The sequence below is a fragment of the Periophthalmus magnuspinnatus genome, chromosome 13 (assembly GCF_009829125.3).
Source record: "Periophthalmus magnuspinnatus isolate fPerMag1 chromosome 13, fPerMag1.2.pri, whole genome shotgun sequence".
Classification (NCBI taxonomy): Eukaryota; Metazoa; Chordata; class Actinopteri; order Gobiiformes; family Gobiidae; genus Periophthalmus; species Periophthalmus magnuspinnatus.
This window is the reverse complement of record NC_047138.1, coordinates 25,933,577-25,947,774: the sequence shown is the minus strand read 5'-3', so window position 1 is coordinate 25,947,774 and position 14,198 is coordinate 25,933,577. Positions and strand designations below refer to the sequence as shown.

The 14,198-nt window shown below is 38.3% G+C and overlaps 1 protein-coding gene across 1 annotated transcript in view; it reads left to right on the top strand.

The window, feature by feature from the left end:
* The window catches only part of zgc:153039 (uncharacterized protein LOC767698 homolog), a 95,223-nt gene that overhangs the window by 57,949 nt on the left and 23,076 nt on the right, over window positions 1-14,198 (top strand). The window contains exons 9-10 of the mRNA XM_033977569.2: window positions 376-500; window positions 13,052-13,244. Of these exons, the coding sequence (XP_033833460.1) occupies window positions 376-500; window positions 13,052-13,244 (318 nt within the window). The remainder of the gene's footprint in view (window positions 1-375; window positions 501-13,051; window positions 13,245-14,198) is intronic.

The following is a 14,198-nucleotide window of genomic DNA, read 5'->3' as shown; positions in this document are numbered from 1 at the left end:
TGCAGTAGTATTACTCTCATTACTCTCATTGGAATGAATGCAGTAGTATTACTCAGTTGCTGATTTTGGGGGGAGGGGCAATGTAAGCGGGAACAAGAGGCAAGAACTCCATGGTGGCATATACCCTGCAGTCGCAAGGGATGGCAAGGGCCTTTATCACTGCTTGCAGTTTTTATTATTATTATTATTATTATTATTATTATTATTATATTTTACTTTTGTTAGTCTAACAAATTTCTGTAAGTTTCTGGGCAAGACACACTCCACAATATTCCTAGGCAGGCATCCAGTGAAAATCTGCCAAATCGCTGCATATATTTGCTTGTTTAGTTTTTGTACCAAATACTGATTCTTATTCTCTCTCCTTCTCTGTAGCTGGTGCTGTTCTCTGGAAAGCTGAACACAATCGCTAGCATCGTGACCATCTTTTTCCTGCTGGTGTACGCTGCTGTGGATCTGGCCTGTCTCGCTCTGGAATGGGCCTCTGCTCCAAACTTCAGGTACCACAGTCAGCCTAGAATTCAATAGATTATAAAATTCTGTTATAGCATACAGATACATATTACCTTATCAAAGCCCAATCTCTAAAGTTTGTATTTGGATGAGAACTTTCTGGGAATACCAGGTGCGGTAGTGTGGCAGCAGTGTCTTGCCTTGTGTGTGGTGTGTGGAGGTAAGGGGCTTATGGTGCAGATTGGTAGCGTGGCTTCTGTCAGTCTACCCCAGGGCAGCTGTGGCTACAATAGTAGGTTATCACCACCGGGTATGGAGTGAATGAATAATGCATGAAACTGTAAAGCGTCTTGGAAAAAGCCTGTATAAGACTAATGCAGTATTATTATTGATAATGCACTATTGCAACATTGCCACATAGTTAAAAGTGTACTTTGTAACTTTTCTAGTGGAGTTTGTATCCATGGAAACTACAGTATGGCATGAAACTGATGCATCTGGGAACTATATTATTTTTTAAGCAATAAAAGGCAAGGTAAGTTTATTTGTATTGCACAAGTGCTACACAAAGTCATTCAAAGTGCTTTGCATAATAAGAAAGACTTTGAAATCACAATACAACAAGTCAAAACATAAATAATCCCAAATAATCACCATAAAATTAATATTAAAAGAGAAGAGTGCAGAATAAAAACATTTAAGCCATATGCACACCTAAACAAAACTGTTTTGAGCCTGAATTCATACATTTTCCAAGTAGAGGTCTGTCTCACATCTTCAAGAAACGCCTAAAGATAAAAAAAACAAAAAAACCCACCTGTAATTGAAATGCAAGATGGATACGTTAAATAACATACTGTGGAACATTCCAGGCACAGCAATAACCTCCTCATCAGAAAAGTTACATGGTACACCTTTAGCTATTGCTCCAGTTTCTGTGAATGCTTGTTAATCACAGTGATACTAACAGAAAAACACCCAAGTACACCATGTATTTCAGTTTGATGCCATAACTTGGGCCTGTCGCGATACTTACTATATCAACTTATTGTTCAATATATGTTAGATGGACCAATTGTTTTTTGAGGGTTGATATTTATCTTGGGTACTTTTTCTTTGTACTAGAGAAGATTTTTTTTGTTATTTTTCTGCTTCTTCTATGATGATATTTGAGCTGTAGCGGGTCGAATTATGAACTACCACGACTGTATGATTGTAGATACAAACTGACTTAAGTGTTTCTTTCTGCTATTTATTTACTACAATTCATTTTTTATATCATATTGCATATATAGAATCATTTTTGGGGGAGAAATCCTACATTGGGGTTATTGCGTCAGTGGCATAAATGAGTTTCAATATTATCGTTTATCTTCTATATTTCCTCCAGTAATATTTCCTCCATATCGCACTTCATGAGGGTTTTAGTTATGGTAGACCTGTAACGATAACATATTTTGATCAGTTTTAATGGGCAGGTGCACATAATGTAACTCCTGAGTGGTTTACATTCAAATGGATTTTGACCTTTGCTTATGTTTATCCCGCCTCACACGACCCCTGCAGTCTGCCACAAATCCTCTACACTTTCGTTTCGCGCCACTCCATCCACGGCTATTGTTTATTTGTGTTTAAGCCCGGGGTTTATTTGCCAGCTGGATGCTGCTATGGCGACCCTGTACTAATTAAAAGACATAAAGCTGGCCACTGCTTACTGCCGCTCATTGGAGAGAGACCCATAGTAAAAATACATATTCGGTTTGGTTTTTATTTTTGCACAAACCTGGGATGGATGTTAACCGCTCGTGGAGGAAGGTGTAAAAGATTAGAATTTACGACGACGGCGAGCTACGTTTGTATTCCAGGGACAGTCGCAATGATCTTGATTTATAAAAGCTTCAAGGCGTTTTCACTCAGCGGCAACATAACCCCAGGACTGTGTTAGTGCGTGCTTAACATCTGCGTCAAGCATCCAATTCACTAGTTTATGGCCCTTTCTATATAGTCACAAGTGTAGCTATCCAAATATAAGACTTTTGAGATGAAAAAATATGCAATCATTTTCCTAAAGATATACCACACAAGATTAAACCCCAGCACTGTCTTCAAAACACATTTTCCCATGATAACTACTACTTGTTATGGAGGAGAGGGGCTGTTTAAATCCCATGTATCATTTCATAGTAGTTACAAATATGCTGTAGCCGTTATAAATTCTTCGAGTGTTACGTTGAGATGAAGCACGGTTGAAATCTAGATGCACAAAGCGCCGTAACGACCAAAGGAGAAACATAAAACGTGGAGGAGGTGGTCAAAAATCGATAATGTTTTTCTTGTAATGCTAGTCCTTATCTCAGGCTGTAGATACAAGTAAGAGATTTCACAGCTAAATGTTTTGGTATGTGGAATGCTGTAGGAGACTGCCTCAAGGTAAGGGTCATTTTCACTTCAGCTTGGTGAAAAAAGTGAAGTACTATCTAAAAACATGACTTTGTTTTGTCGAGCAGACTTTAAATGAAAGGCTGACCATTTATGCAGCATCTTGATATTACCACTAATAATAAGCTGCATTCTGGTGAATATATCATTATGTGTTTTTCATATGCATCAGTAAACGAGACCTTAAATAATCTGTTTTGAAAGACGTGTGTCTGTGGTCTGCTAGCTTCTTGTCTACATAACAAATGCTATTGCTTGACCTCAAATGTTCCAAAAATATGGCAGTTTTCAATGTACATGGAGTCAAGCCTTCAGGCCAAGTTATTGGTCAGATCTGTGGAAAGACAGCCACGTTCACAGTAAGAATGCATGTTGTTCTTGTTCGACAATAGCTTAATTGGTGAAGTGTTCGTCCACAGATTTGAAGGTTGACAGTCTGAAGGTAAAGCAGTGAGATCCACCGATGCACAGGTTGGTGGTGTCTTTCTAGCTCCTACAGATGAATTCCATCTTTGTGTCCTTGGGCAAAACACTCGATCCACCTCACCCCCTAGAGTCTGCATGTGTGCGTGAGTGGGTGAGTGGTTCCTTGACGTAAAGCACTTTGACTACTTTGAAGGTGGAAAAGCGCCCTATAAAAATTTGACCATTGACCATAGACCAGGGGTGGGCAAACCTTTTGACATACGGACCACAATGGGTTTAAAATTTGACAGAGGGGCCGGGCCAGGATATATATATATATATATATTACATTAGAGATTTGGCTTGTAACATGTAGCAAAGCATGAATATGCAAAGCTCATTGTACAAATTGTTTTCCAAATGCATTAATTAAATTAATAATTAATGTATTACATTTCAGTTAAATAGACAACAGAAAAACTTTGAACAAGGCTTACCCTTACCTATTTTAATATAATATGGTCACGTTCGGCAAGCCGGATTAATAAACTCGACGGGCTGTGTGTGGCCCCCGGGCCGTAGTTTGCCCATGTCTGTCTTAGACCATTGTTCTATGCATGTTTTAGCAGTTTAATAGCCTACTATGGAATATCCCAGACAAAACAATAGTAGTAGTAGTGGAACATTCAACAGGAAAAACATACCTTCATCTCACTTAACTCTACACTATATCCAAGTGGACCAGAAGATATCTCCTTGTTAACTGGATCCATTTTACATGTTCCAAGAGATTCATGTGTTTGTGGATTGGTGACTTTAAACTGCTCCAAGTCAATGAATATCGGAGTGAATAAATGTGCGTCTGTTTGTGTACAAGTTTGAATGAGATTTTGAATGAGCCTTATTGAAATACTAGGACTTGTTGACTTGGGAAATTTTCATGCCTTTTGGGTCTGATGTGTTGGCACTCATTTAAACAACATTTTACTCTCTCTTTTCTCTAGCAGCGCAGTTTGGAAACATTTGACTAGAAATGAGATTCATAAAAACTGAGCAAACGGCAAATTATCATGTCAAGAGGCTCAGAACGACCTCTTTCGACTTTCATCTGGGAAACAAAATAAACACGACTTTGAAATCTGTGGAGGGTTTTAAAATTCTCTGTCTAATATTAATTGCTTTGGGAGAATGTGGTGATGCTAGTTACTATGTATTTTTGGAAACGTCCTGAACCCAAGACCCAACTAACTTCGTTCACAATCCTTACTTAAAGGTGCTGTAACTGAAAATGTGGAAAAACAGAACAGCTTGCAAAGGTCCAAAGTTATTCCTCACTTGTCTCATGCATTCTGACTATCCAAATTATTCACCATGATGAGTTTATAAGCACTTTTCACAACTTTGAGAGACTTCCTTATTATGAGACAACAACATACTTTATAGCTGTTTTTTTGTTTTTTTATTCATATTTGTATCAATGTGTGAACAAATATTACAACATACTGTCATTTAAAACAACAAATGCATTCACACCTTTTAAATTTTTATATATAACAAAACTGAAACTTAAAGTAAATAATATAAATTAATAATAATAATAATAATAATACAAAATAATAATAATAATAATAATAATAATCACACAAATCCTGACTGTAAATAAGTAAGAAAGGCATCACATAGTAAATAATAAAAAACAAAACATATAAATCATAAATAATAATAATAATAATAATAATAATAATAATAATAATAATAATAATAATAATAATAATAATAGTGGTGGTAACTACACACACACACACAAAATAAAATAATAATAAATTTTTTTTTTAAAGGGAGCGGGGGGTGGGGGTTGGCTTAGACAGCTTCCAAAAATTCAATAAATGGCTGCCAGTTGCTATAAAATTTGTTTACAATACCCTTCGTAGAATATCTAATCTTCTCCACTTTCAAAAAGGACATAACCTCATTAATCCATTGAGCACTGGATGGGGAATTTCTTGATGTCCAATGTAAGAGGAGATGGCGTCTTGCAACGAGAGAGGTAAATGCTAAAACCTGTAGCTATAATGTCGAATATCGGTGGAAATCTTCTGGAAGACCAAAGATGGCCACATACAAAGAAACATCAACCATTCTTGACAGCACTCTGGACATGGCATCAAAATAAACATGCCAGAAGGTTGTAAGGGCTGGGCAGGAAAAAAACATATGTGTGAGGTTACAAGGTGATCCACCACACCTATCACAAGTATCCACCACAGAGGGAAAAATCTTTGCGTAATGACACCTAAACAGAACTTTAAATTGTATCAATGTCAAATGAGCACAAATGGTACTCTTATGAATAGATTGCAATGCAGAGTCCCACCAGTGTTTGTCAAGGATTAGTCCCGACTCATGTTCTCAGGCTTCTTTTGTTTTAGTGGACAGATGACCATCATATGATTGAATAGTGCCATAGATTTTTGAAATAAGTGACTTTTGTAAGGGGTTTAATTGAAAAAGTTCGGTCCAGATTTGTTCAGGTGGGAATCGTGGAAAGCCAAGAAATAAAGATCTAGCACAGTTTCTCACCTGAAAGTACCTAAAAAGATGGGAAGGCGGGAGGTTGAACTCATAAGCCAAATCTGTAAATGAATAAAAAAATCCCATCCTTATAGAAATCCTTAAAGCACTTCAATCCTTTATCATGCCAAATAGTGAAGAATGGATCAGTAAATGTAGGTTTGAACATGTGGTTCTTCAACAGCGGGGTCAGAGGAACAGGGTTAGTAAATTTAAATTGCTTCCTAAACTGAGACCATATCCTAAGAGTGGAAATTACCACAGGGTTGCAAGTAAGACCAGAGAGGTTGACAGAGACCAAGCCAGTTAATAAAGCAGAAAGAGATGATGAGGGGCATGACTGCGCCTCCAGTTGACACCAGGGGACGTCAACTGACTTCAACCAGTAACCATAACTTCAACCAACAATTCTGGTTATGTTCACTGCCCAGTAGTAAAACTGAAAATTAGGCAAAGAGAGGCCGCCATCAAATTTACAATTTTGAAGTATTTTTTGTTTAACTCTAGGCGTTTTGCCACTCCACAAAAAATGTGAAACTGTGGTATCAATTGCTTTGAAAAAACTTTTGGATAAAAAAATTGGTAGATTTTGAAACAAAAATAGGAATTTTGGTAGGACACTCATCTTAATAGTATTAATTCTCCCAATCAAAGTGAGAGGGAGGGAAGCCCACCTTTGAAAATCTGTCTTAATCTCAGCCAAAAGGGGGGAGAAATTTGCAGAGAAAAGAGACTTATAGCATCTAGGTATGTTGACCCCCAAATATTTAAAACCAGAGGAGCTAAATTTAAAAGGAACGTGCGATGGAGTAAGTTGCATTGCTGATCTGTTAACAAGATAACATTCACTCTTTGAGATATTAACCTTATACCCTGAAAATGAGCCAAATCTTTGAAAAAAAGAAAGAATAGTAGGGAATACGGCTTTAGGATCTGTGACATAGAGTAGCAGATCATCAGCATAAAGCGAAAGCTTGAATTCTGTCTGCAGCCGGGTGATGCCAGTAAAAACTGGAGAAGACCTCAGATGAATTGATAGGGGCTCTATTGCCATGGCGAATAGAAGAGGTGACAAGGGACAACCCTGTCTGCAGCCTCTATTCAAAACAAAATAATCAGATTGGACATTATTGGTGGTAATACTTGCACAAGGTGATGTGTAAAGAAGGTGTCCCCATGACATAAATCTTCCTCCAAATCCAAATTTTGTTAAAACTGTAAATAAATAGCGGCACTCAACTCTATCAAATGCTTTTTCCGCGTCAACTGATATCACAACTTCGGGGGGAGCTGTGGTCTCTTTGGAATAGATAATATTTAACAGAGTGTGAACATTATAAAAAAGCTGGCACCCCTTTTATAAAGCCAGTCTGTTCATTAGAGATAATAGTTGTAAGTAAGACTTTTGTTTTTACCTGAAGAGCCATTTATTCAGTACATACGAAAAAAAATGGGATGGGTACAAGGCATTTAAATTAGGGCTGGGAAGTTCTAACATTACTAGGAATTACTAGGACTAGGACTACTGATTAAATGTCTTAATGTGTTTAATAAGAAAAAAAAAACCCAAAAAAACAAACATGGAATTTACAGTTAGCTCAACGTTAACACGTTCATTCAAATGTATTATCAGGTTCCATGGCTCTTTTTTTTTACTGTTTTTGTATTGTTTTTGCCCATGTATGTTTGGCATGACCATATACAATTGAACTGAAATTTGATTAATTTGAGAGAAAAAAAAATTGGTTATGTTTTGTGCCATGTCATCCAGACCAAAATTCACCAAAATGATCTGATCTTGGACCAAAACTAATAAATGAATGGATGGATCTGCACAGCAGTTTTTGAATCTCTCAGTTATTTGTTTTCATTAATACCACATGTCATGTTTCGGTCAGTGCTCTCTTTTAGACATGTTTTGGTGTTTTGACCCATCACACTTAAAGGTCCTATATTACGCAAAATTGACAAAATTGAGTTTTAAGCCATGTTATAATGCTGTTAACATCAAAAACATAGATGGAGTTGTTTTGTTTCATTCACTCATGTTTGAGAAACCCTTTAGTTTGTCTACATCTCCAAAAGTCAAAATGCTCTGTTCCACCTTGTGATGTCATTAAGCAGTAGTTTGTAAGTTAACATCTCCCTTTTACATTTAGTTCGGTAGAGATTGGCAATTGCAGGGTTGAAATGATCGAAATTATGCTAGTGAAGATGTATGGAGTTTAAAAACACAGTGGAGCACTTCACGTATTACCACAAGGTGGAACAGTGTTTTCTGTTTAAGAGAAGAACTCAGCCTAAATATGCAGGAAACTTGTGTTAAAGATGTGTGAATGAAACAAAACACAATTCCAGGTATGTTTCCAATGAGGAAGCAACATTATAACATAGATCAGAAAACTGTGTAATATGGGCCCTTTAACCACTCTGTGTAGAAGTTTAAAATATTTTGTCATAGAACTAACCTTAAATGACTAGATTGTAAAGAGCTTTATATGGAATTTCCTCTCACATTAGTCTATGGTGCAGTGTGAAAGATAACTTTAGCCTTAGCTTTATATGGTCGGACACAGACGAGATTAGCTTAGCAGCGTGACAGGCAGCCCACTTTACTATCAGCAACCGCTACTTTAACAGACCCCAAATAGCGACCCAAACACTAATGCTTTCACTGTACTTCCCCCATGAGCAGCCTGTATACTATCGGCCTATGCCTTTATCTCTATGTGACCGCTGGCACAGGCTCCAGGACACAAAGTTAAATCTGTACCCCCACCCCCCCCCCCACCCCCCCCACCCCCTCCCTCTGTGCTGGGGACACTCACCCACCAGACCCCCTAACGTCGATAAGACCTGGCTTAGCCTGGCCCTTTGCCTTCCCCAACCCCTTTTACCCATGAGTTGTTAATTGTTAGCTCATTGTTGCTTAGTCACCGTCCGAGAGGTTGTTTGTTGCCTTGTTTAGCCTTATTTATTTATTTCCATAATTTGCCAATGCACTCTGCCTCTCCCATTCAAATGCCCTCTCCTTCGTCTCATTCCAGGCAAAAAGAATTAAAAGCCATTTAGCGCCGCTGCTCCCCCCCTGAGAGTTGGTCTGTAATTAGCATAACTAATTTAGCAGAAATATTTCCCTTTGCCACCAATTCACAGTTGTGTGTATAGCGCTGGCACCGGGAGCGAAATTATGATGTAGCGGAAAAGATGTCTGCGTGTTAAGTACGTCTGGGTTGCTAAGTGAAGGTAGATTTCTGTGTTGTAAATCCAAGCCACGCAACTAAACGCTCTCTAATCATGCTTTTGCAACTTCCTGTTTTTTGTCGGCGGTAAACATTCGCACACTTTTTTGTTGTTTTGTGTGAATAGCTCCACGTTGGCTATGGTTTTATCAGCACCGGGTCCAGCCGTGTGGAGAGCTCCTTTGGGTGCTGCCGAGCGACATGGACGCGGACCACTTTAGCACAAGCTTACAGCCACAACACAGGCAGCGCTGGACGCTATTCAGGACATTACAGAGCGGCCGATAGCAGTGCCAATGGATGTTTGTGACTGTGGACACATGAAAAATTGCAGCCACCAACAGGATTTTGGCTAATTTAATACTACCCAGTGTCCAGTTTCACAACTTCACTTTATATAGAGACTTTAATAGACTTGTAATTATGTTCCCATTGACCAGCTGATACATATAGCGAGCTAAAAGCCACTAAACTTTTGCCTAAATGCAAGTATTCTTCTTTTCACTGATATTAAATGATATTGCTGTGTGTAAAAGCCCAGATGGATTTTGACTATATGAGGGTGAATCAGAGAAAATGGGTTGTTAAAGAATAATTATCAGAAGATAATGGTGGTGAATGGGCAAAAGGTGTCTCTCAGTTCAAAATGGCTTGGTTTTTCAGTTCTTTCCATGTGCTTAATTGGCCTGCATAAATCTTTATTTAAATTAACCTTTTAAAATGCTTTAATGGATAAAAAGTTACAGAGAGGTTGTACCGCAAGTCATTTGAAGACATTTTTGAAATGGAACTTTTACATAATTAAAATTTATTTGTGATATTTTTTCTGACAGTAATTTTTGTCACATTCCGGACTAAATATATAACTTTTTACATGAGAACAGTTTAGTGCTTCAATTGTTGATTTTTGCAGAAATCCTCGCTGTTTCTCAGTCCTCTGCGCTATTTTTCCCCCTTTTTTTTTTTTACTTCTAAGCCACCATTGCTGTTTGTTTTTTGTACTCAAATGGACCATGCATCTCTCTGATTGGTTAATCCATTAGCCTGTCAATCACACCCTCTTGAGGGAGGGAGGGAGGGAGGGAGGGAGGGAGAAAGGATACGATTCCAGACCCACTCGTCTTTGTAAAGTTTTGTCAGAGCGAGTGGCTCTGGCTCAAAAGGTAAGCTCCTTTATGGCTGCTGCACTTTGATTCATTTTAAGTGAATTCATAAGTTAATAACTGTGTCCACCATCACCACCACCACCACCACTACCACTACCACTACTTAATAATGAACAAATAGCTTATTAAGAATCAGGTTTATTAACTAAATTAATACCCTAACCCCTAAAAAATGATTTGTTGTAGTCCAGTGTTATTCCTCAATGCAATGAGTTTATGAGCACTTTTCACAACTTTCAGAGGTCAGAACAGAGTTTTGCCATCACGGTAATACAAACAACATTTAGCATGCTAACCTGCGCTCTTCCTGATTATCAAACCATAAAACGCCTTATAATTAGACCCAGACAGCACGTAGCAGACTTATTTTGACCTCGAGCTACTTATACAATATATCTGTACTGGGACAGACAATTTTGCTCGAATACAAGGGAAAGAAATCAGGTACAGGGTTAGGGCCCGAAACTGCATCTAACAACTAAACAGATTGCTGCCCTTTGACCCTTTACACAGCGTCAACTTGTATTATTTTATCTTGATGTATAATGCATTGGCTTCACATGTTGTTGTCAGATTGGAGGTTTCTTGAGGTAAATGTCGTTTCCTCTGACGTAATGTCTCTCTTGCTCAGCCGTATTGCTTATAGATTTGTCTTTGCGGTCTGTGTCTGATTATGATGACATATTTTTGGCCAAAGCACGCGTCTAGGTCCCATTTTATTCACTCTTTGCTTCCGTTTTTAATGTCCCTAAGGAGTTGATTGGCAGTGATTATTGTACATTGGTTTTGCTGACTCATGTAAGTGGCTTGAATGGGGTTGGTGCCAGGTGAGGGGATGATGGGAGGCGAGGGAACAACAGCTTCTATAGTAATGGATAGATTAAGTATGGAGAAAAAAACAAACATAAAGTGTACCATCCACGAGCTGCAGCCATAGCAATTGACAATTCCAAACAAAATATTATACCTTTGAACGATCAACCGCCCTCAAAATGGCTCCATATAACAGGACGCTGAAACCCGTGAATACCAGAAATTGTATAGTAGCACTTTTCTACAAATGGAGTGCGGTCCATGGAGATTGGCATGTCACACCACCAGGTCAGTTTGCAGGTCATGTCTGTTGAGAAGCAAGCCCAATCACGGTAAGAATGGATGTTTATTTCCATGTTTTGCAGATTGTATTACAGGTGTTCTACCTGTAATACAAATCAATGCAAGATACACAAGATCATTTCAGGCAAAGTAACCATTTCCATGGAAACAAGTAGATGGTGGACAATCCTCCAGAAGTTACATAGTGCACCTTTTTAAAAATCATTTAGGGACATAGTAAAAATTTTAAGGGTAACAAGAGGCAACAACAACTAGCATGCTAACGTGTATTTCCCGATTATCTGACACTAAAACACTTTGTAATTCCACCTTAAGAACTGCTTATACAATATGTCTGTAGTATAATAAACCAGCTACAGCACTTTTAATGCAAGGCTATTTTTATTTTATTTTTTAAAAATATATTTTTCCTTCTTTTCCATCATACCCATATTCAGAAGTGTTTCCTGTTTTCCTGTTGAATGAGCCCATGACTCACTTAACGGCTGCTCTTCCACATGGGCGCAGCGACTGAAGGAAATTGAGGTCAATTACATGATCCTCAAAAAATCCTCTGCCTCTTTGTGTTCTGCGAAACTCCCTCCTCCCTGACCTTTTTAACTCCAAAACAACCCACCAAAGGCCGGGCACGCGTTTCACTCAGGGATTCAACCCACACGCTCACAATCGGTCATTAAGCACGCTGCAGTGTTTGTTTTAATTGGATGCATTTAGCCGCATTTGTTTTGATGTGGAGACTAGCAATATAAACGACTGCAGGTCATTATAACGGAGACATTACCTTTGGATATAGTACAAAGTTTTCTACAAATTAGCATAGCAGGGGTATATATTTGCACAAAAGCTAGCACACAATTAGCCAAGCGCTTCTGGATATTGTTGTGGATGTCTGCTTTCAAGCTTTACCTGACACATACTCTTAATTAGAATCCAACTTGTGCATATTGCGTAGTATAAAACAAGACTAGCTGCAACTCAAAATAATGAGTTTTGCTTAAATGTAATGTACAACTTTATTTTGTTTATTTAAAGATGCTCAAAAGTCTTGCAGCAGTATCAAGACTAAAGCAAACATCTAGTTTTGCCTCAAAAAACTAGAATGCAGGCTCAAGTCATGTTAGTATATTAAAGGTACAAGATAATAATTCACATTGCTTTTCCTGGAATGTTCCACAGTATGGCATTATCCATTTTGCCTTTACTCAACTAAAAGTATTTTAGTTGAGTATTTTAGTTATTTTTTGGTAAAGAAATACATTGATAAAATGTCTTAATGTGAGTGGGGTCGCAACTCCACAGTTCTGACATGTAACTTGGGCTGGTGGTATCATTTGCTCGTGAGTCCATAGAGATATGTTTTTTAAACTACAAATGGCAAATAAACTAACCTTTTGTTGTACAGGGGAACATTCCCATTCCTCGCGTAGCAATAACATCTCCCCCTCACCAGAAAAATTTCATAATGCACCTTTTAGTTTCCTCTCTGTTTGTATCTTGTAATAGCAAGATATTTGTCCCTTGATTCAATGACATTTGGTAAGGTTAAGCAAAGAATATCATGTACTCTTTAAATAATAGGAAGCAGACAGAGAAGCTTGAGACCCTCTTATATTTTTTTGTTGTTGAGTATTTTCTGATGTATTTTGTTTCTTCCTGTAGACCCACTTTCCGGTACTTCACATGGCACACCTGTGTTTTGGGCATCGTGGGCTGCGCAGTGATGATGTTCCTGATTAACCCCATCTACGCCTCCGCCAGCATCGCCTTTATGCTCCTGCTCCTGCTCCTCATCCACTACCTCAGTCCCACCTCCAGCTGGGGGTATATCAGTCAGGCCCTCATCTTCCACCAGGTACCGCTCTCCCCCCTCTGTCTTTCACAGTTGATTTGAGTGTCTGTTTGTCCATATGCAAAAGTGTTCGGAAAACCATTATCATAGCCTCTTATTGTACATAATGGTTTTATAGCCTTATATTTTGACTCTACTCAAACAGTGTTGTGGTTTTCAGAATCTTGAATTGTGATGATGTCATACTCCCAGATGGGGGGCAAGAGCCAGTTTTCCCTATTGATTAGACTGTACTTTACCATGAAATATACAAAAGGTGAATGCACAAATGTTGAACCTGGTATTTTCAATTATTGACTAAACCCAAGAACTCAGTGTGTTGCAACTTAATTTTGAATTTTAACAATATTAATTTTAGCTGCCACCATCTGTATTAATTAATATTGGCCTAGTAATGCTCTGACCTGAAACCCAGCAATTGGTGATTTCCAGATTCTAGTAAGTGAAAATGTCATAATCCCAGGTGTGAAGCAATTAACCGCATGTCCTATTGATTAGATTGTACTTGAAATATTCAAAAGTTAAATTCACAAATGTTGAACCTGATCATTTCTGTTCTGACTAGATCAAAGAACTGTATTGCAAAAACCTGCATTTTCAGGGCAACAGTAGCTCAGTTGTGTTTGTATTGTTCCGAAGGTTGAGGTTCCAATCCCGCTCTCGACACAAACATAATTGGTAAAGCAGTCAGATCCACTAACCCACAGGTGTGAGGTGCGATTCCAGCTTCCACAAATGAATTCTGTTGTTGTGTCCTTGAGCATGATGCTTAACCCACCTCACCTCTAACGTCTGCGTACACTGGAGTATGAATGTGTGGGACTGGGTGAGTGGTTCCTTGATATAAAGTGCTTTGAGTGCCGTGAAGGTAGAAAAGCGCTATATAAAAATGTGACGGTCTACCATTTTAACAGCAGTCATATTAGTTGCCCCCATCTGTATTGTATTAATTGCCCA